This window comes from Syngnathus scovelli, chromosome 9, assembly GCF_024217435.2.
Source record: "Syngnathus scovelli strain Florida chromosome 9, RoL_Ssco_1.2, whole genome shotgun sequence".
In the NCBI taxonomy this organism is placed as follows: Eukaryota; Metazoa; Chordata; class Actinopteri; order Syngnathiformes; family Syngnathidae; genus Syngnathus; species Syngnathus scovelli.
Window position 1 is genome coordinate 13730947 of NC_090855.1, and position 23217 is coordinate 13754163.

At 45.5% G+C, this 23217-nt stretch overlaps 1 protein-coding gene and 1 long non-coding RNA gene across 20 annotated transcripts in view; one reads left to right on the plus strand and one right to left on the minus strand.

Moving 5' to 3' along the window:
* The window catches only part of g6fl (g6f-like), a 48271-nt gene extending 25211 nt beyond the window's left edge, over positions 1–23060 (plus strand). For 2 of the 9 annotated variants that reach the window (XM_049731618.2, XM_049731617.2), the window contains exons 2-12: positions 2516–2652; positions 3183–3209; positions 3322–3666; positions 4099–4365; positions 4569–4604; positions 5248–5574; positions 9442–9687; positions 21472–21600; positions 21745–21818; positions 21964–21990; positions 22369–23060. In XM_049731618.2, the coding sequence (XP_049587575.1) occupies positions 2592–2652; positions 3183–3209; positions 3322–3666; positions 4099–4365; positions 4569–4604; positions 5248–5574; positions 9442–9687; positions 21472–21600; positions 21745–21818; positions 21964–21990; positions 22369–22416 (1587 nt within the window). In that variant the 5' untranslated portion in view covers positions 2516–2591 and the 3' untranslated portion in view covers positions 22417–23060. Of the gene's footprint in view, positions 1–2515; positions 3210–3321; positions 3667–4098; positions 4366–4568; positions 4605–5247; positions 5575–9441; positions 9688–21471; positions 21601–21744; positions 21819–21963; positions 21991–22368 lie in introns of all 9 variants that reach the window. The other 7 variants (XM_049731615.2, XM_049731614.2, XM_049731621.2 and 4 more) reach the window with 5 other exon arrangements.
* LOC137840623 (uncharacterized) lies at positions 41–20752 on the minus strand. 11 transcript variants are annotated; one of them, XR_011087410.1, is made up of 5 exons: positions 18500–20751; positions 18310–18363; positions 18122–18227; positions 9783–18032; positions 41–9695 (listed from the first exon to the last, which is right to left on the minus strand). It is a non-coding gene; the product is annotated as an uncharacterized lncRNA (long non-coding RNA). The 11 variants fall into 11 exon arrangements; XR_011087416.1 differs by having other exon boundaries at positions 18122–18363; positions 18500–18597; positions 18693–20750; XR_011087415.1 differs by having other exon boundaries at positions 18122–18746; positions 18803–18872; positions 19313–20749.
* Positions 23061–23217: the final 157 nt, after the last annotated feature.

Below are 23217 nucleotides of genomic sequence, written 5' to 3' on the forward strand. Positions count from 1 at the left end.
GGGGGCCGAACCAGGAGCAGATGGATGTAGTGTTTGTATGAAGTAATATAAACGACCTGTAAAGGTCATTGCATAAAAGGTTTTGGCCTTTAGTAGGTAGTAAAGCATGGATATTCAAAAAAAGTTTTTTGAAAACAAATGCATTTATTAACAGCATTAAAAAAAAAAAAAATCCCTAAAAAACTGCTATCAGTGATTCTCATAAAATATGACACTGTTATTATGAATAACAGTCTCCATCACTTCAGTGCCTGCAGGTCAGATTAATGAAAGATGTATGTTTATCTTATGAGATCACATCAAACGGCAAACATTTTGACCAAATATATCATCTTGAAGAATCGGTGAAAGCATACATCCAAATAAAGTAATCAAAACGGCAACACGGTGAGGGGTATCTGAAAATCAGAGTTTTAACTCACAAACACCTGGTAATAGAAGTGAGGAAACGGAAAACACTTCCTTAAAGTAAGCCTTAAGAACTTTAAAGGTTAAGATTAGTCACAAACAGGTGGTGCATCAATGTCCTTGAGCATCCTGCATTGTTTGAAAATGAGAATGGTCGCTAGTTTCAATCCCTGCTATTTGTACAGATCATATTCAAAATGCATTTTTTTACAACAAACTTGAAAGCCTCCCCTTCATTTTCAGTGTTCATTTGATGTTGATATTCATGTGGCTGAACGTCACGTCGCGTACGTCGAGCCAAATTGGCCACTCTTTTTAAACACTCGGCACTCAGTGTCCACCTTGCTTTTCCTTGGGCGACTCATTTTAATGGAAGGATTCCAGGGGAAGGTTTGTGGGTGGCTTTAGCGTAAAACTGTATCCGAAAACTCGGCGCGCAAATTACAAGAATGCTGTCGTCACAGCCCACGCTCTAAATTCGGCACTGCTACAAATAGAGCGCGAGTGCGCCATTTCCGTACTACTGAGTACGTACACGCACTTGTGAGTGTGCACCGAGCTTTCTGACACGGCTTCCGGTAGTAAATGCGCAGGCGAGTGGTTCCCCATCTACTGGGGAAACGCAGTCATTGCAGGCAAAATGACCGAAAAAAAAAAGTTTAATAATACAATTTATTTAGGGTTGGCGGGCCGGATTAAACGGTCCCGCAGGCCGGATGTGGCCCGCGGGCCGTAGTTTGCCCATACCTGGCCTATACAGTCACATGAACACCTACCGTATTTGCCGGTGTATAAGTCGACCCCCTAAAATTCGACGGAAATTTACGATTTTATGACATATCCTTTGTATAAGTCGAGCTCAATTGTTGCATTATATTAAACTTCAAAATTCAATCAGAAATATGCGAAATTTATTGACGAAATGTGTTCAAATTCCGGGAGGCCGTGCGCACGCGCCGGGTGGCCGAAAATAGCTCCGGCCGGCGGATCGGCACTTTATAAGCACCGCGGATGAAATCGCGGAGCCTCATTCGACTTCCAGCGGGCCGCGCACTCGCGCACGCCGCCAGGTTCAAATTTTCTAAGTGCCAACGGCTCTTGCGCCATAAAGAGTCTGCCTCGGCTGGTTCCCCATGTCGGCCAGAACAAGTGAAAATTCGGCCTCTTCCCCTGGAAGTCCGGCCAAGTTTGGCGAATATTTTCTAAGTGCCAACGACTCAACCGCCGTAAAGTGTCCGCCTCGGCTGGTTCCCCATGTCGGCCACCACAAGTGAAAATTTGGCTTCTTCCCCTGGAAGTCTGGCCAAGTTTGGCAAATATTTTGAAAGTGCGAACGACTCAACCGCCGTAAAGTGTCCGCCTCGGCTGGTTCCCCGTGTCGGCCACCACAAGTGAAAATTCGGCCTCTTCCCCTGGAAGTCCGGCCAAGTTTGGCGAATATTTTCTAAGTGCCAACGACTCAACCGCCGTAAAGTGTCCGCCTCGGCTGGTTCCTCCGGTCGGCCAGAACAAGTGAAAATTCGGCCTCTTCCCCTGGAAGTCTGGCCAAGTTTGGCGAATATTTTCTAAGTGCCAATGACATTCATTTAGACATGGCGATTGAATGTTTACGTACCGGTAGTTATTGTCGTTGCTTGACGCGCGCTCACATTCACATTCGCTCAATACCCAGTACAGTCATCGTCGCTGCCTGGCTTTCGATGTCCGTTATTGAGGTGAGAATATTTGAAATTGTTGCTGAGGATGCGTGTTAATGCGACGAATAATATAATGATTATAATGATTCAGTTTCTCGCTGTTTGATGAGCCTGACGGACGCCCACCCACGCACAAACGGCCTTGGTTACCATCACATTTGAAGCGATGAATCCGAAGTAAAATTTTATGACTCGGTGTATAAGTCGAGGTCGATTTTTTTCGGTCGATTTTGGATCGAAAAAGGTCGACCAATACACCGGCAAAAACGGTAATTGAGTCTTGGAAATATGAACTTCTGCTCCTTACTGGCTGTACCACCAAATTTTGTGGTGTGGTGTGAACACATAGGCTACTCAGAACAAAATTCCAAAATGAGCACCTAATTATCTGCAGCTGAATCTCTTCCCAGATTCGGCCTACTACTGAACATCCCACGTGTCAATGCTGCAGGGGAATGTAAAAAGAGACGTGAGACAAAAGACATCATGACATTAACAATGATCCGACAGGGGAGTGACACGCAGACAGGACTTAAATACGAGACAGGTAACAAGAGGCAGGTAACTGTGATTAGAACATTGATTGTGAGTTGACACAGGAAGGGAGGGGCGAGTACACAGACACGGACAGAAACCATGACAATTTACATATAAAACAACCAGGGACGAATCGTGACATTTATTGTAAGGTGCGTTCCTCAAATGATAATCTGATGTTTCATTTCAAATCAAGTCATTCAATTTGTTCTTGTTGTACTTACTATGAACTGAATCGTGAAATTTATATGCAAGATTTGAAACATTGCAAAACATGCATCCCAAATGGGAGCATTTAAACCAATTGAATTTCCGCCAGTAAAAAAAATGTTCACTCCTCCCTTGCCCAAGCACCAAGTTACGTCTATCAGGCTTTCGCACAGCGTTTCCTGTCAGAGGGTGTGCTACGTGTATCCTGTCTGGTGGCAAGACGTCCCCCTCTTCCAAAAATGCTAATTTCATCCACTGACGCTTTTCTTTGCTTCAAACATGCAATGGCGTGTTTTTTCATCACCAATCTTCTGCTCGTCGCCACTTTAGAGCGTCGCTACCTTGCCGACGCCACAGGTAGTCAAGCTTTCCAGAGAAATTGTCCATATGTTGCGACGTTGGCCGTCAGCCCGTGTCTGCGGCTGGGAGTAATCGTGCACTTTCACGAGCCGGCGCCGGCTATTTGCAGGCCCCGATGGCGACTGGGATGAAATTGTGGTGGAAAGGGAGCAGCGAGCCACCATCTTGGAGTGCATCCACACACGAGTGAGGCCCGTCGTGAACATCAACTGGATGGCCAAGCCCCTCGGTGCAGACGACTGGAAACTGCTGCTCTCGGCCAGCGAGCGCGACAAGTTCTCTGGCGGCGCCTCCAAGCCTTCTACGCGCCTGGCTGACCCCGACTTTGCACTCACGGGCAATTTCTCGCTGCTCCTTCAACCTGCCATGCGGGACGCCGGCCTCTACATGTGCTTGGTCGAACAGCGAGGCGAGACCATCAAGGAGAAGATCATCCTTTTAGCCATCATCACTGGTAGGACGATATATTCTTCTTCTATTCTTTTGTACTTATTTAGTTGTGCTCTCGTGTTGCCACAAGTCCTTGCCACTTTTCCCCAATTTTGGGTCTTGGATGTTTGGGACACAAATAGCTGCTGCCCACATAACTCCTAACACGCTGCCGTAGTCAACTTGTACAGAGCCAAACTGAGTGACTGGCTGAGCTTGCGCATCACGCATGCACGCACCCAAGCGGAATAAAGAGTGGTTCCCACCAACTGTGCGTCACTTGATAAGAGCTCAGTAGTTTAGTTACCTTTCACTAGTTTCCTGTTAAACTGTATGTTACTGCTCCAATGCGTAGAGATGCAGAGGGATGGATGTTACATTTTCTGTCTAGAATTTGAAGCCGGATTGGCTCCAAGGTGAGAAAGTTGGCAAAACAAGTGTAGCTTGCTCCCTACAGTAAGCAGCAACCCCCCCTCGCCCGTCCCTCGGAATAGCACTCTGCGCCTGATCGCCAAAGTCACTCCAGAGTCGGCCTGTGAGCGGATCTCCTGGCATTCCCCAGCCGGCAGCTCCTTAAAGACAGCGCTCAAGCCCATCGCCGGATTTGTGACCAAAGTCCCCTGGGTCACGCTCGACGACGCTGGCCCCTACAGGTGCACGGTTCACCCCGTGAGGAGCGCCAACGACACCGCCTTCACCTTTCCCATGAGCATCGCCGTCGACGGTGAGGGGAGAAGCCAAATGTGACAAATGAACCCGAAAGCCTGTTATTGATGGAAGCCTTCTCTGGGCTATATCGCTCTTGGGTGTATTTATTTTATGGAGCGATTTCAAGATTCCAAGCTGAGCCGTAGATCTCGACAGAAAGGTCTGCCGCTCACATGTCTGATGTATTCTTTGGCCTTTTTGTTCTGTCTCTCTGCGCAGCTGTCAGCGTGGCCTCCTACACCAGGGTGCAACATGGTGAGTGACGCGTGCAGGAAGTCTAGTGTCAGCATTTGGCTAATCAGACGGAGCAGAACGCAACAAGACTTCAACTCTATTGTGGCGCGGATGTTTTAGCCCATCTGTGCTCCCATCTGTGCTTCGTCTTCCTCCGGGAACCTCCAAGGTTGAACACAATTAGTTACGGAACCTTGTTCCACTGTTTGAATTTTTAATGCCGTGGCAACTCGATTTAATTCGGGGGAGGGGTCAGAGATGAGTTTTTCTTTTTTTGAAGTACTTTTTTTTTTTATGGCTAAAAATGTTTGCGCGCTTCCTTTTTCTAAGTCGTTTGCGAGTAGATTCCAGAGAGGGTTTGACAAAAAAAAATAATCCTGTTTGAAAGATACGCTGTTCTGACCGGTTTTGGTAAGCAACAGCTGTGCATACGAATAGGCAGATAGTACACTCTTTTTAATGCTAAGCTAAGAATACTAACTTGGCCGCCTTTAGTAGTGTGACTCTTAGATTGCGAGTTCTTCAGGTTCAACTGAGGTTCAGTTGATTAGAATGGAATTCAGCATTGTCTTTTAAAGTGATTCCAGTCAACAATGAGATCCAAAAGAAGACTAAAAGGATGATGCAAGGCCATTGCACTCTTCTGCTATTGTAACCCCTGCAGGCCCACCCATCTTCACCGCCACTCAAGCCAGGACGTCCTTCCCCCTGACCTGTCCCAGCGTGCAAGGGGACTGCGTCTCCCTCTACTGGCAAGGCCCCAATTCGAACAAGAGCAAGCTGTTGTACCAACACAATCGCTGGAGGGGCACCACGCTGAACATGGAGGAAAGCCGCAAGCTCCAGCTGGCTGACTCGCCCTACAACGCCGACGGCGGGAGCTTCTCTTTTGTCCGCACGCCAGGCCTCAAAGACGGTGGCCTTTACGTCTGTAAGGTGCTTGTCAACGACCATATTTTCAGCCAGAGGACCTTGCTGAGCGTGTTAAAAGGTAAAGTATATAAATTAAGGATGCTACTGACATTGTGCAGAGGTGCTTTGTATCCAGGAAAAGAAAAATGACTTTGTTTCCATTTAATGTCTTAAATACTAATGTAGTCAACAACTAGTAGAAATGAACAGAAGACAATCTCTCTGAATGCTTTCGAACAATTTGTCAGGCCACCGCAGCGAGCTGATCAGCATCATTCTTTCAAAATTGGAGGATGATGATTTATGGAAGCGGCGGTGGTGCGAAGGTCCGAATACCCCGCTTGGCTGGGGGGAGGTCCAATGAGTGCGAAGGCCGCATCTCATGATTCATTTCCGCGCTGCGCCGGGCAGGCTGGCCCCAAATGAAAGCTCGTGTGTGTTCATTATGTTTCGAGCAGCCCCGTTTCATCATGTTTTTTCCCCTGTTGTTTGCTACTTGTCCAAACCTTGTTCAGTGGAATGCTCTGACATTTTGGAAGAAAAAGCATCTCATTACGTCCCCGTTGAGAGTTAGATGAGAGGATTTAGTCAGCTTTAGAGGCAGACATCTAACTTCATATGCGATATGTCAAGTCGTTGTTACACTCCCAACTCTTTGATATTTTCTTCTCCAATAAAAAAAGACGTCAACATTAAACCAAAGGTGCATTTTGTATCGCACTCCACCTAAGTGTCGGGAATGATTGGAGCAGGGTGACCAAATGCAGCTTGACTCAGGGTTTATTGAAGGGAAAGGGAGTTGGAAGGGAGGTAGGTGGGGAAACGAAGACACAGACGGGATAGAGACTCACAGCCAGCAAACAGACAGACAGAAGTCCACTCGGACACGGAACAGATTCTGACCGTCAGCCTCCAGACAAGACCGGGGGAATATAGACGAGCAGGACAGGAACACTAGGCGCAGACACAGACAGGAGACAACAGTAGACACCGACAGGGCAGGGCTTAAATACACAAGATAACAAGAGGAAGAAGGTGACAGACATTATGGTAATGAAGGGGTGTGGCTGAGGGAAGTTGCCGGCCGAGCGTCTCTGGCACGGCACATGACAGTACCCCCCCCCCTCAAGGGACGGCTCTCGACGTCCCAAAGCCAACCCCCACACGTTGTTTGCGCGTGTGTGGGGGGGTAGCGGAGGCGCACCAGTCCCAACCACACCCGACTGGTCTATGGCAAAGTCCAAGGTGGCAGCAACAGAGTCTAAACCGCGCACAGCGGCAAATGGGGAAACAGAACTGCGCTCGGCAGAAACTTGGGAACAGAACCCCAATCGGCGGAAACTTGGAAACTGAACCGCAATCGCCGGAAACTCGGGAACAGAACCACAATCGGCGGAAACTCGAGAACAGAATCGCCCTCGACGGAAACTTGGGAACAGAATCGCCCTTGGCCGAAACTCTGGAACAAAATCGCAATCGGCAGCATTCGGGGAGTCAGAGCCGTAAACGGCAGCATTTGGGGATTCAGAGCCGCAATCAGCGGCATTCGGGGAGTCAGAGCCGCAATCGGTGGCATTCGGGAGACGGAGCTGTGCGCAACGGCAGGAGTCACCACGTGTTGCAGCCATGGGAGCAGGGGTCGGGTGGTGATCCTGGTCCGGCGCCGTTGGATCGAGGTCCAATGGCGGCCGCAGGTCCGGCGATGCCGGGGCGGGGCCCAATGGCGGCCGCGAGTCCAATGGCGCTGGGACGTACTCCGACGGTAGCCACAGGTCCAGCACCGCTGGGACGCAGTCCAGCAGCGGCCGCAGATCCGGCGGCGCCGAGTTGGGTCACGATGGGGCCCGTGGGTCCGGCGTCGCAGATGGGAGTTGATGGCAGATGGCAAATAATAATAATAATACGACCGATCATTCAAAGGACGTGTTGGTCCAAGCGCTGGTCGCTGTGATGGTCGGTGTCTTCTGTCGGTAATGATTGGAGCAGGGCGACCAAATGCAGCTTGGACCAGGGTTTATTGAAGGAAAAGGGAGTTGGAAGGGAGAATGAAGGGGAACAGACAACGGACAAACCAACATAACCTAACAAAGCAATAACGGGACTGACCGACAGACTGGCTAACAGAAACAGAACTGACAGACAAAGACGTGGGACAAGAGACAAGAAAAAAGAACGATCCGACAGGGAGTGACACGCAGACAGGACTTAAATACGAGACATGCAACAAGAGGCAGGTGAGGGTGATTACACTGATCATGGGCACACAGGAGGGGACGAACGAGCACAGACACATGAACAGAAACTATGACCAAATGTACACAGAATAGAATTACTTGGGACGATTCGTGACACTAAGTAAGGTCACAGGTTCCCGCGTCCTATCCAAGCTGACGTGAAAAGGTCAAACAGGACCGACCGAAATATATGCCTGTGAGTATTGTCATGTTGTCAGTCTATGCGTGTTGCTGCGCACGTTTGAGATCAAATAGCCATCACTTCATGCACTCCAATACAGCAATGCTATTGGTTAGCCCGTTGTGACATTTCCCCGTGGCGTTACATGGCATTGCACCAACAACAGTCAGAAAGGAAGTAGCGGGCCGCAGTGTGCCATCATATGGAGTTTTGAGTGTTTTGTGTTTTTTAAGGCCAAATGATGATTGCCGCGTTAAGCACTGCACTTCTTCGCAATTTGAGCGGTTGCCCGGCAACATTGTTGTAATTCTGGCACATCCGCTGCAGCTGTTTCAAGCGAGTGCATAGCCGCAACAAAAGTGAATCAAAAGCAGAAATTGCTCATTTCTCATTCTGTGGAAACGCTCCTCATGATATGACAAGTTTTACATGATATGCTTGTTTTTGGCAGACACCATACAAGCTCTTTCCCCCCCTCCAATTTCAGAGACAAGCAGCTTGCTAATCATCACACAAAAATTAAGTTGAAAGAGAACCCCCCCCCCCCCACACCACTCCGATTCTCAAACTGAATGTGAATATAATCTCAAGTCTTCCATCCAATTGTTGTTCTATTTGAGGTGGCCCTTATTTTTAGAATTCCATCATTGGGGCTTATTTTACGCCTTACAAGAGCCACACAGACACAATAGCGTAAAGAGAAAAAGCAAAGGCATACGTCCCGTCGCGGTGATGGCAGCCTTGGAAGAGTTTACTAATCACAGTCCCCGGCGGCATCCATCACAGCTGCCCAGATATGACGAGCCAATCGGTCACTGTCACATGTTTGCGCCCCCCCCAACCCGCCCCTGCTCCCATACAGCAATCATGTGACGCATATATTTTTACCCCACCTCATTATGTGTATCATTATGTATGATTATATCTGCCGTTCTCCCACGGAGGCTGAAGGTGGCCTGTGCTAATCACATTAATCAATGCTTAAATGTCTGTGTTTTCATATGACGCCATGGGAGGTTCGGGCGGGCGGGGGGCTCCGGGGAGCTTGATTACGTCCAGATGGATTCTTATTTCGCTTTGATGAGACACTAAGCATCAGTCACAGTCAAGTGAAGCATTAGCAGCAAATCACTTTAATGAATATATATTATTGTGACCTCTCCATGGATGGGGCTCTGAGGTGTTTTTTTTGGTTCCCATCTCACGTGGCCGCCCTTGTAGCCCATCACTCCTCATCCGTCCTTGGCCTTTTCCACAATCACGCCAGCCATTAAGTCAATTTCTCATCCCGCCTCGCTTCTTTGTCTCACCTCCTCGTCTGATGTGCTCGCCGACTCATTTCGTCTCCTTATTTCTTGCTGTTTGTTTATCCGTCCATTCGGTCAAACAAAGAACAGCGATGTGCCTTGAGAAAAGAGTGACCCAACTTGCGATATAACCCTCATAAATTCTTTATCCTCTTCAACAAACAACTAATATTATTGCCGCACTGAGAGAGGAGTGCGCCCTCACTAACTTGGTTTCTGTGCAGTGATGGGCCGACGTTTGGGTTCCAAGCTACAGGTAGAGTGCCTGTTCAGCGAAGTTTCCCAAGTCCAAGAGGCCAAGTGGGAGTACCAAAATAAGAGTCAGCGGCTGGCCATGAGGAAAGGCAGGGGCAATATCTCCACCGTTCTGCCCTTACCCATCACCTCAGACACGGCCGGCAACTACACATGCACCTTACGGCTCAAAAACGGCCAGACCATCAGCGCCGTGCACAGCGTCCAGCCACAAGGTAACCACCTGAGAAAATGTGGAGAAGTACAAAAACATATTTGTACGTAAGTCAAACGTAAGAGAGTTAAGAGTTTCTGCTATTAACTCTTTGACCTTGATCTAGATGTGCACCAAAATCATCAGGTGTGTTCATCTTTAGCGAAGTTGTCAGGTGATCTAAATCAGTGGTCCCCAACCACCGGGCCGCGGACCGGTACCGGTCCATGGGTCACTTGGTATCGGGCCACCAAGCTGCACAGGAAAAAAAAAAAAGTGTATATATATATATATATATATATATATATATACTACCGTTCAAAAGTTTGGGGTCACATTGAAATGTCCTTATTTTTGAAGGAAAAGCACTGTACTTTTCAATGAAGATAATTTTAAACTAGTCTTAACTTTAAAGAAATACACTCTATACATTGCTAATGTGGTAAATGACTATTCTAGCTGCAAATGTCTGTTTTTTGGTGCAATATCTACATAGGTGTATAGAGGCCCATTTCCAGCAACTATCACTCCAGTGTTCTAATGTGTTTGCTCATTGGCTCAGAAGGCTAATTGATGATTAGAAAACCCTTGTGCAATTATGTTCACACATCTGAAAACACTTTAGCTTGTTACAGAAGCTACAAAACTGACCTTCCTGTGAGCAGATTGAGTTTCTGGAGCATCACATTTGTGGGGTCAATTAAACCCTCAAAATGGCCAGAAAAAGAGAACTTTCATCTGAAACTCGACAGTCTATTCTTGTTCTTAGAAATGAAGGCTATTCCATGCGAGAAATTGCTAAGAAATTGAAGATTTCCTACAACGGTGTGTACTAGTCCCTTCAGAGGACAGCACAAACGGGCTCTAACCAGAGTCGAAAAAAAAGTGGGAGGCCGCGTTGCACAACTGAGCAAGAAGATAAGTACATTAGAGTCTCTAGTTTGAGAAACAGACGCCTCACAGGTCCCCAACTGGCATCTTCATTAAATAGTACCTGCAAAACACCAGTGTCAACATCTACAGTGAAGAGGCGGCTGCGGGATTCTGGGCTTCAGGGCAGAGTGGCAAAGAAAAAGCCATATCTGAGACTGGCCAACAAAAGAAAAAGATTAAGATGGGCAAAAGAACACAGACATTGGACAGAGGAAGAGTGGAAAAAAGTGTTGTGGACGGATGAATCCAAGTTTGAGGTGTTTGGATCACAAAGAAGAACGTTTGTGAGACGCAGAACAAATGAAAAGATGCTGGAAGAATGCCTGACGCCATCTGTTAAGCAAGGAGGAGGTAATGTGATGGTCTGGGGTTGCTATGGTGCTGGTAAGGTGGGAGATTTGTACAGGGTAAAAGGGATTCTGAATAAGGAAGGCTATCACTCCATTTTGCAACGCCATGCCATACCCAGTGGACAACGCTTGATTGGAGCCAATTTCATCCTACAACAGGACAATGACCCCAAACACACCTCCAAATTGTGCGAAAACTATTTAGAGCAGAAGCAGGCAGCTGGTATTCTATCGGTAATGGAGTGGCCAGCGCAGTCACCAGATCTGAACCCCATTGAGCTGTTGTGGGAGCAGCTTGACCGTGTGGTACGCAAGAAGTGCCCATCCAACCAATCCAACTTGTGGGAGCTGCTTCTGGAAGCGTGGGGTGCAATTTCTCCAGATTACCTCAACAAATTAACAGCTAGAATGCCAAAGGTCTGCAGTGCCGTAATTGCTGCAAATGGAGGATTCTTTGACCGTATGGTACGCAAGAAGTGCCCATCCAACCAATCCAACTTGTGGGAGCTGCTTCTGGAAGCGTGGGGTGTGTATGTGTGTGTGTGTATATATATATATATATATTTTTTTTTTAAAATTATTTTATATTATATTTTATCAATGATCAATTAATTCAGGCCAAGATGCTCGTCCCGGTCACGTGACGTTTCCCCAGTCGAGCCCGCAAAGCTAGCAAAAATGAGTAAGAATTTGTTTTGAAAAATATTTTAAAAATTGGCGATTCTCTCCCAATTACATCCGTCGGTTCAGGTCAAGACGCTCGTCTCGGTCACGTGACATGTCACCTCAGTCGAGCCCAATAAGCAAGCAAAAATGAGCAAGAAACAGATGTTTGGAAAGCTTCTTCGGAAAGGGAAAAAAGCCCAATGAGGAGACGGAAGAAGAAGAGGCTACGACTTCTAAGAAAAGGAAAGCTGCATTTAAAAGAACATTTCTGGAGTCCTATTTAAAATATGGATTTAACGCCACAGGTGACTCTGACGCGCCAAGCCCACTCTCATAATATGTGGCGACAGGCTAGCTAACGAGGCAAAGAAGCCTTCAAAACTGTTTCGGCACATGGAGACCAAGCATCCTGCATTAAAAGACAAACCTTAACCACTTCGGGTGTCATTGTCTCCAATTACGCCTAGATGGGACCGGCTCGTTTCTGAGAAACAAGCTCAGTGCTCCCACTAATTCAACGTAATGGTGTTTTATTTTTATGTTGTTTATACTTGTTTTTATGCCAGTCGTATCATTTTATTTAATCTTATTTATATATTTATTATAAATGTAATATTTATTTCATAAATGTATTATTTCTTTATATAAAGGCCGGTTCGCGAAAATATTTCTGACACGTAACCTGTCCATGGGGCAAAAACGGTTGGGGACCACTGATTTAAATCACTCAAGCAGAGCCTCTCCCCTCGCAGTTAATGTGACCCTTTCTTTTTGGTCAAAATCGTAACTATATTTATGCGACATAATGAAAGTTAGCGTTTTTCTTCTCTAGCTGGTACGCGAACATGAGACAGAACCCTTGGACATCTCCTCCAATAGTTCAGCCTTATTGTGCGGCTGCTTGCGAACGGGAGGAGGTGACAGCGAAATGACCCCCACCCCAATTGAGAGCAGTTCAACGCATCAGTCACACAGCAGCCATGGAAGTCATGGACACTCGTGGAGCGGCATGACATCTGAGCAGCCGTTTTTATCAGAGGGGAGGCATCCAGCTCAGTGGCCTAGTGGTAGAGCGTCTACCCTGAGACTGGAAGGTTGTGGGTTCAAACCCTGGCCGGGTCATACCAAAGACTACAAAATTGGGACCCATTGCCTCCCTGCTTGGCACTCAGCATTAAGGGTTGGAATTGGGGGGTTAGATCACCAAATGATTCCCGAGCGCAGCACCGCTACTGCTCCCCTCTCCCCCAGGACATGGATCAAAATCACACGGGGATGGGTTAAATGCAGAGGACAAATTTCACCACACCCAGATGTGTGTGTGACGATCATTGGGACTTTAACTTTATCTGGTGATGCCAGCTGGGATAACGCTCACCTTTTTACGGCTTTTACGGAAAAATGACAATTTGTTTTATTACATCGGCCCCGGAGGTTTTTGTTCGTTTGTTGGCAGGATAAGGCCAAATCTGCTTCTCGATATGGTAGGTAGAATAAATTTGCACACCCTGGTTCAAAAGCCACATTTTTGGCACACGCGAGAAATAGGCCAAGATTAATCATCTCGAAACTTTTTTCCAACATAAATGTCCTAGCAGTTCGGCTCTAAATCAAACAATGCTACTCGTTGCAGAAACAACTTTTGTTTTCTTCAGCAGCATGTCAAATTTCTTTCCCAGCTGTTGTTTTTCAGCCATGTGCATAATTTGCCTCGGAAGCCATATGTTATAAGATTGCGTAAAGTCGAACTTCTTAGGTGTGCCACCCACCTCGCCGCTCTAACACCCCCCTATCCTGCTGGAGATAAAGCAAAGGTGAGGAAGAGGGTGTAAAGCGAGAGAGATGCAAAGCCTTTCTGCTTGGCTGCGCTCTGCACTCACTTAGCATCATTCATATGTTCAATCTGGCACAGGGAACAGTCACGGGTCAGCGCCACCTTCCACTAGCAATGCCTCGCCACATACTCGCCGATCAATTAGCGCTCGCGCATCCCATGTGATGATGAATGGCTCGGAGGGTTGGTTAATGGTTATGACGCCCAGAGCCAGGGGGGCACTGGTGGGTCCTTTCTTTGACAGCTCAAATTTGTCAGAGGCGCTTCAGTGGAACGCACTTTTGCCAGATTACGGACCTCCTGCATAAATTGCGCATTCATAAGCATAATTACATACAAGGTGGATTTTTTTTCCAGGGGTGCAACGAGTCATCAATATTGCTCAGAACAACTTCAGTGGCTTTTTGGTATCATGTCTTGTATTGAGGAAATATCACTCTTGAATATTGGACTTCATCAAAGCATTGAGTAACAATGCAATCAAATAGAATGAAAAGTACTGGACACTTTCAGTGGTGTTATTTCATTGCAGCATTTTCTGGTGTGTTCGACTTGGCCACCCTGGGGCAGTATAATACCGTCATGCAGACACAAAACGGGGAAGACTTTCACAGCTACTGCAAGCAACTCTGTAACAGCTGTAATGTCAGTCGGTTTTTTTTTTTTGTTTTTTTTTTGTTTTTTTGTTTTTTGCAGAGGCTAAAGACGAGATGCCCGTGTGTATACGTAGTTATATTGTCGGTCTACGTGTATTGCCACACTGCTTGTGTTCAAATATTGGTTGATTAAAGCACCGATGCTGTTTGTTTGCATCAAGGCTAAAGAATAGATGCCCGTGAGTATACGTAGTTATATTGTCAGTCTGCATGTATTGCCGCACTGCTTTTGTTCAAACATCGGTTGATTGAAGCCGTGTTTCCCAACCACTGTGCCGCGGCACACTGGTGTGCTGTGAGCTGCTGTTCAGCTGTGCCGTGGGATTGTCCAATATTAATTGAGGAGCGCGTTGTAAACAGGATCGCCAAACCACACCTGCGTGAACTTGGCCCCCCCAACCTCGCAAAATTTAAGGAAAATAGTCCGATTCGTTTGTGCTTCGTTTGTGCCGGTTTGTGCAGCAAAAATCATCGTTTGTGCTCCTATGGTTTTTTAGTTATAAACGATTATTTTATAGGTCATCCAGAGTTCACCCAGCCCCCCCTTTCCCCCCAAATGGACCCAAAATGGTACCGTTCGTTTGTGCTTCGTTTGTGCTGGTTTGTGCAGCAAAAAGTTTCGTTTGTGCTGCTTCCGTTTCGGAGATATTAGACATTTATTTTTTAGCGATGACGTCATTGAGCCCCCCCTTTTCCTCCAAATGGACCCAAATTGGTACCGTTCGTTTGTGCTTCGTTTGTGCTCGTTTGTGCAGCAAAAATTTTCGTTTGTGCTGCTTTCGTTTCGGAGATATTACACATTTATTTTTTTAGCGATGACGTCATCGAGCCCCCCCTTTTTCTCCAAATGGACCCAAATTGGTACCGTTCGTTTGTGCTTCGTTTGTGCTCGTTTGTGCAGCAAAAATCATCGTTTGTGCTGCTATGGTTTTTTAGTTATGAACGATTATTTTATAGGTCATCCAGAGTTCACCCAGCCCCCCCTTTCCCCCCAAATGGACCCAAAATGGTACCGTGCGTTTGTGCTTCGTTCGTGCTGGTTTGTGCAGCAAAAATTTTCGTTTGTGCTGCTTTCGTTTCGGAGATATTACACATTTATTTTTTAGCGATGACGTCATCGAGCCCCCCCTTTTTCACCAAATGGACCCAAATTGGTACCGTTCATTTGTGCTTCGTTTGTGCTGGTTTGTGCAGCAAAAACTTTCGTTTGTGCTGCCTCCGTTTCGTAGATATTACACATTTATTTAATAGCGATGACATCACGTAGCTCCGCCCCCGTATTTACTTCCAAATGGACCCAAAATAAAATAGTGCCGTTCGTTTGGGCTTCGTTTGTGCTGGTTTGTGCTGCAAAAAGTTTCGTTTGTGCTGCTTCCGTTTCGGATATATTAGGCATTTAATTTCTAGCGATGACGTAACCTCCAAATGAACCCAAAATGGTACCAATTGATTGTGCCGCAAAACAAATTTGTTTGCATGATTATAATCATACATCTTCATTAACCCCGTGTCATGTATTTTATTCTAACAAATTTTCACTTGACATCATAACTCTTCAATTCTTACACATGTATTATCCAACTAATTACCATGCAAAGTGACCTCTGCAGTCCGGTAAGACATATCGCAACAGGGTGGCGAAAAACAAAGACGCGCAACTTTTTCGAGCGACAAATACACAACTGATTATATTTGTCCTTCAACTAGATGCCCAAACAACCATCAGTGGACAATGATTTAATTGTTGCAGTTCTCTGCTCCTCAAAAGAGGCCATACTTGAAAATGGTAAGGTAGCCACTCCAAGTGCTACTGTGTGGAGAGATCTGAGTGACCAGTTGGAAAGGAAGATGTCTGCAAAGGCTCTGTACACCTTTGTTAAAACAAACAGACACAATATCTGGTCAGCTCTGGGATTCAGTCATGATGAAACTGATCCTGAAACTAGCAGTGAAGCAAGCTCGGAATGAGGCCCTGAACGGTCATTTCAGCTTCATATTCCTTTTGACAAGTGGATGGAATTCATTCCGGAAAAGGCTGAATACAAAGATAAGAACCGTCGAACCCAAAAAAGAGAATATAGAATTTTGAAGCCTGGCATCTGGACCCACATCATAAATGAACAAATCTGGAAAACAGTCCAAATTCCTTGCACATTTGTTTTTAAAAGAGCCAAGGTCTATCCATTGGTCTCAAATAATTATATCGAAATCAGAGGATACTGCAAGGAGTGTCATGGCCTTCTCAACATTAACTGTGGCGAAGAGCCAGAAATGAACAGTCCAATAATATTGAACTGTTTCATTAAGAACAGTGATGACTCTCTGCACACTGGTAGCTCAAAACGGTTTCTATCTGGACAGTTGCGTGTCCAGGTAGCCAAGGAATTTGTGAGAGCAGGTTGGAACCACATGTATGGCGAGCATCACAGGCAAATAAACTGATGACCTTCGGAGACCCTGAGCCAAGCCACCAGCCAAATTTAGCCACCCTGCGCAAGGCAAAGCAAGAGAAAAATGATTTGCCATTAGGTGACAAAAATCCAATTTTATCATTGCAGATGTTGAAATACAGTGCACCTCACAGTGACAGCATCAAAGACATTGGACTTGACAAGTTTTTCTGTCACTATTGGAGTCAAACACAAATGCATATGTACAAGAGCTTAAAGAAATCCCACCCAATATTATGTGTTCATGCAACGGGCTCAATAGTTAAAAAACTGATGAGGCCGAATGGCATGTCTGGCCATATCTTCCTGTATCAGGGTGTTATGACAGGGCATACCAGCTCCAGTGTCCCAGTCGTGCAGATGTTGTCAGAGAAGCATGATATTAATGCTATCACACAGTGGCTGAAGGAATGGATCCATGCAGGTGCATCTGCTCCTAAAGAAGCAGTAAGTGACTTTTCGCTGGCGATTCTTGGAGCTCTAGTCAAAGCTTTTACCCCTCATCCTGATTTGAAGAGCTACATCAATGAGTGCTTTAACATTTCACATGGGAATCAGCCTGGACAGCTACCCCCATGTTTTGTCAGGGTAGATGTAGCACACTGTATTAAGATGATCTGCCGATGGGACTGCCTGAAAAACAAAAGACCTCGTGTTAAGGATTTCTTTGTCAGATCAATAGCACAGCTTCTTAAGTCACAATGTTTGCAACATGCAAAAGAACTTCTCCGTGCTATCACCATTGTGGCACTGAGTGAGACAGAGGGTAATGACAGTTCTGGAGCCCCTATCCCATCAGAAAAGTGCAAGAAATACTTGAGAGCGCAAATCGCGGAATTTGTCCCCATTTCAGATGAGGAAGATGAGGGACAAGAACCAGGTGATGCATTAAACCAACACATCCAGACTAATGTCCGACAGTGGGTGACAGAAATATGTGAGGAGAGCAGGTCACTTGCCATGGCTGATGGGGATAGAGACAACATCCACTTCCTCCCTGAGATTATACCCCAAATAACAAGACTTGGAAGTTACTTGCCACTCTGGACAGCAATAATGGTCCCTCTCTTCAAAAGCACCAGCATCACTGCAAGTTCCGCAGCTGTTGAAGCAGAGTTCAAAAACATAAAAAAAGGCCTTTTCAAGCATGAAAGCCTACCCATTCGTGTGGACCGGTTTGTTGCTCGTCATCTTTCCTTCATTGAAGGAAACATGCGGATTTGCTTTGCAAAACAAAAAAGTGAAAAGGATGAGTGTGATGCCACGACTGTCAAAGAGCCTGACAACGTCTGCAGTACTTCTCAAACTGAAGTAGTAAACAAAAGGGAAAAAAAATCTCATCCTGAAGCGGAGCCAGATGCATCTACTGACAGTGCAGTTGAAAACTGGAGAGGTTTAGCGGTCCCACCGAAGAAAAGAAAGATCACGTCATATCTTTCTCCTTGTCCTGAATGGCTGCATATTGATACACGAGTGGGCTGGAAAAAAGTCAAGGTACCATTGTTGAAAAACGGGAATCATCAACAGCCTGTTAACTTCGCACATCAAAAGTGTTTGTGCTCAATACCTGTGCATTTGATTCTGTCTTGCAATGCTTATGCTGTTCTTTCTGTGAAAGTTTTTCATTTGAAAAGACTGTTCTGAACTATGAACATGGGAACCAATTCCTCCACCTGGTGAAAACCATCACAACACAGGGTGTGAACCAACAGGTATACTCACAGAGGGCAGAACTGCTGGGGCAAATATTCAAACCTGTCCTCCTGACCTCTGGTGCTCTCCAAATTGATGCACAATGCCACATCTCCACTGTAATTGAGAGCGCAATGAGGAATATCCCAAGTGTTCATTTGATAAAACAATGCTCCTCACAGTACTGCAGTTTAAGCCAACAAGTAACGAGGCAAGTTTCAGTTGTTTGTGTAAACATTGCTGTCCTGCAGACCTGTGGCATGGCTTCTCTTCAGACTGCTGCTGAAGAGGGACTCAGTCTTCCTGACTCTCTCTGCCTCAGGCCAATAGAAAACCCTTCCCAGTGTCCGTCTTCATTCGAAACACAGGACGACAGTACAGGCAAGGCTCTGTGTTCAGGTAATGTCACTCACAGCTACAATCTGGGAGAGTTTGTGTGGATTGACCTTGGTAGCAGTTGCAAGGAAGTTGCCTTGCTTGAATTTCCCTCCAGTCTGGAGCTAAAAGAGAAGACATTTACTTTAAGAGCTGTCATTGGCTTTGAACCAGGACTGACCCAGGATTCTCTTGGCCATTATGTGGCATACTGCAGGAGGACTGCATATGCCTGGGAGATCTATAATGACCTGGGAAGTGGAGTAAAAGCAGCATCAGTAAACACTAAAATCTTCCCGCATGCTGTGTTCTACACATTGCAGTGATACATTGTTTGAATTGTTGTAAAAAATGTTGATGATGTTCCCTTTGACAAAGAAAGTTATTTTTTCACGTTTTCAAGTTTCTTTTTCTGGCTGTCATCAACTTCACATACATGTATTAATTGTTGCATTAATCAATGTTTTGGAACAAACATAGACTCACCAGGTATTTAGGTTGCAGTGAACCTTTTACACGTCAGATTTAATTGAAAATAATGATCATATAGGCGTAATGATAACAAGGGAATTAATCGATAAGCACAATAAAAAAAATAAGAACAGAAATATCCTCGTACCAAAAGCCGTTTCCCGCAGTGAAAGTTTTCTGCAAGATAAAAAGAAGAAAAAAAAACGAAGAACATATTTACCTTGTATTCGTCCTACATCAGGAGCATTCCAGTCCAGGAGCTTGAAATTCGCGACGAAATACGGTTACGTCATCGCTAGAAATTAAATGCCTAATATATCCGAAACGGAAGCAGCACAAACGAAACTTTTTGCAGCACAAACCAGCACAAACGAAGCCCAAACGAACGGCACTATTTTATTTTGGGTCCATTTGGAAGTAAATACGGGGGCGGAGCTACGTGATGTCATCGCTATTAAATAAATGTGTAATATCTACGAAACGGAGGCAGCACAAACGAAAGTTTTTGCTGCACAAACCAGCACAAACGAAGCACAAACGAACGGTACCAATTTGGGTCCATTTGGAGAAAAAGGGGGGGCTCGATGACGTCATCGCTAAAAAATAAATGTGTAAAATCTCCGAAACGAAAGCAGCACAAACGAAAATTTTTGCTGCACAAACCAGCACAAACGAAGCACAAACGCACGGTACCATTTTGGGTCCATTTAGGGGGAAAGGGGGGGCTGGGTGAACTCTGGATGACCTATAAAATAATCGTTCATAACTAAAAAACCATAGCAGCACAAACGATGATTTTTGCTGCACAAACGAGCACAAACGAAGCACAAACGAACGGTACCAATTTGGGTCCATTTGGAGAAAAAGGGGGGGCTCGATGACGTCATCGCTAAAAAATAAATGTGTAATATCTCCGAAACGAAAGCAGCACAAACGAAATTTTTTGCTGCACAAACGAGCACAAACGAAGCACAAACGAACGGTACCAATTTGGGTCCATTTGGAGGAAAAGGGGGGGCTCGATGACGTCATCGCTAAAAAATAAATGTCTAATATCTCCGAAACGGAAGCAGCACAAACGAAACTTTTTGCTGCACAAACCAGCACAAACGAACGGTACCATTTTGGGTCCATTTGGGGGGAAAGGGGGGGCTGGGTGAACTCTGGATGACCTATAAAATAATCGTTCATAACTAAAAAACCATAGCAGCACAAACGATGATTTTTGCTGCACAAACCGGCACAAACGAAGCACAAACGAATCGGACTATTTTCCTTAAATTTTGCGAGGTTGGGGGGGCCAAGTTCACGCAGGTCCAAAACCTCTGGTCAGTTCGCGCAAGGCCTGGTCAGCCACTTGCTAATCGTGCATGCGTGGAGAATCGGACAATCTTGAGCTTTCATGTTGCGTCGGTCTGATTGTATTGCATCGGCGCATATTCAGTTTGTGTGTGTTGCTGTGTGCTTTCGCTAACAGTGACGGACGCTATGACGGTTGTGGTGCGTTTGGGTTCCGACGGAAATCAGAGAATGCAATTCAACCAGAGAACCTGGATTGGTAATTTTCACCAACATAAAATATACAGTCAAGTCGAGACACCAGCTGCTGTCAGAACAGCAGAGCGTCTTTCTCTGTCACAATATTTATAGCGCTAGTCTAAAACAGTAAACAAAGTCATGTTGATTCTAATCACAATCACTTTCAATAGTATATTCCTTACACTGTCTAAAACATTTTTAAAAAACTCACTTATATTTAAAAAAAAGAAATACAATTAAAAGAACATTTAGTATTTAATGTTATTCAATTATTCGACTCTTCATACATATATAGGCATAGGACTTTACATCTTTCGTTAAAATATAACTGATTTTAATATAGAAGCTGGTGTAACACTTAACAGATTTTTGTTGGTGGTGTGCCTCGAGATTTTTTCCAATGAAAAGGTGTGCCGTGAATGAAAAAAGGTTGGGAAACACTGGATTAAAGCATCAATGCTATTTGTTTGCATCAAGCTAGCAGAATTTAAGACAAAGAAAGAAAGTCATAAAAGGAGGTGTTGCTACAGTTTGCCATGATGCCAACTCTTGGCTAGTGTTTTTTATTTCTTTCCTGGTGACATCACCAAAAGTGTGTGTGTTTGTGCGTGTCAGATCGATGTCTGACAGCGCCTTCATCGTCCCGTGCGCCCGTTGCGCGTATGAGTGACAGCCGCATGATGAAAATACATGTAACGTGTCTGGAGGGTAGGTGGGGACGTGTTGTCTTTTATATTGAGTTAAATTGTGGCCCACGACCCGCTGCCTTGGCCATTGGCAGAGCAACAACTTGTCGACTCCTAGAAATGTAAGTTTTTCTCATTTTTCTCTCTGTGGCAGAGAGAGCCGAGGCGCCCTCGTCGCACTCTTCTTCCGTCCACCTCCTCCTGGCTTTATTACTTCTGGTGCCCCTGGTTGCTGCCACCGTGGCTGTGTTGCTATGGCAACAGAAGCGCAACTGCCGTCAAGGTGAGGCTGCGGCCGTCTTTCATTCCCTCGCTCTGACAGATGCGTCCCGCAACATCATCTGGGGTTGTTCCAATTAATCTGACCCCATCTCTTCCTATACACGTGTGCGTGCGCGTGCCTGCCTGCCTGCCTGCCTGCCTGCAGGTATTGAGCAGTCTCTGTCCGGTCACTCGGGTGAGACCGAGAACATCTACGAGAATCCCGAAGATGTCAGACAGGTGATGAAACTTGACCATTTTCCCCTCCTGGTGAATTGTCCTATTTTTCCTTTTTGGTTTTGGTCTCCATTTTTTTGTTCACTGCTCTTTTACTTCCAATTTCTCCTGTTGATCATTAAAGCTGTTTTGCTCTCCTTCCCGACAGGCTCTTCCGCAGGGGTCGGTCTATATGGTGAGTTATGGCGCAACGGACACAGAGAGGGAAATGCTTTTGTGTTGAGGACTTCGAATGCGGCGATTCCCCTTTATCAGAGGAGATATGTGATCTAATAAAGTTGAGTCTAAGTCTAAGTCTAAGTCTAAGTCTAAGTCTAAAGTATTGGCTAGCATACTAGCGCAAGTAACTCAACGGATAGGTGAATTGCAAACGTGTGCGGTGATTGTATTGTTCTGTAATGGACAATTAATTCTTATTTTTAACCCAAGTATCTGCACTTGTACTACAGTATCGAGTGTGAGCACTTTTGTCACTTCTGCCTAAAGCATTTCCTGTGCAGTTAATAAAGCTTTTTATGTTGGCATCCTTTACCCACCATTTTCTGCCCTCCAGGATTTAAAGTCAAGACAAGAGGATGTCTATAAGAAACTGGAGCGCTAAGCAAAGAGAAGCATTACATCACGGTGCGCACGTGCGTGTGTGTATGTGTGTGTGTGTGTGCTTTTCATGTGTGCCCTGGATTTTTTTTTTCCATACAGACTGACTATCACTTTGACACTGTGGCACAATATGGCATCACGCGCTGACAGGCAACGCTTCGCCGCCTGTGTTGTTTACATTGCGTGGGCTGTCTGCACGTGTATGCGTTTGTATGTCTCTAAAGGCGAAAAACACCTTTGGGGGTGGTATAGCAAGTTTGTCTTTGTGCCCCCTTTTCAGCACTTGAACTGATCAGCTCCATGCACACGACACCCTCATGCTGCTGGCACATCTGCTCGCCTGCGTGCATCAGCGGGGGAGGGGGTTCTTTTATGAGCAGAACAATAACTGGATTTTATAATTGGTTCTTGGATAGGCTTGTTAATTTCACGCAAGTGTGTAAACGTTCTCAAGAGTGGTGCTTATTTGCTTGTATGTCAATAGCCGTGATCAAAGGGGGATTTTTTAAACAGACTGGGTGTTAGAGGAGAAATTGTATGCACCCCTTACACACACACACACACACACACACACACACACACACACACACACACACACACACACACACACACACACACACACACACACACACACACACACACACACACACACACACACAATTTAAAGCAGTTTTTGTATTAAATTTAATTTTGCTTCATAATTAAACACAATCATAAATGATGTGTGTACGTTTTATTTTACACTTGTTGTATGCAGGCACTTCAAAGATCAAGCCATTTAAATTAAATGTATATTAAAATC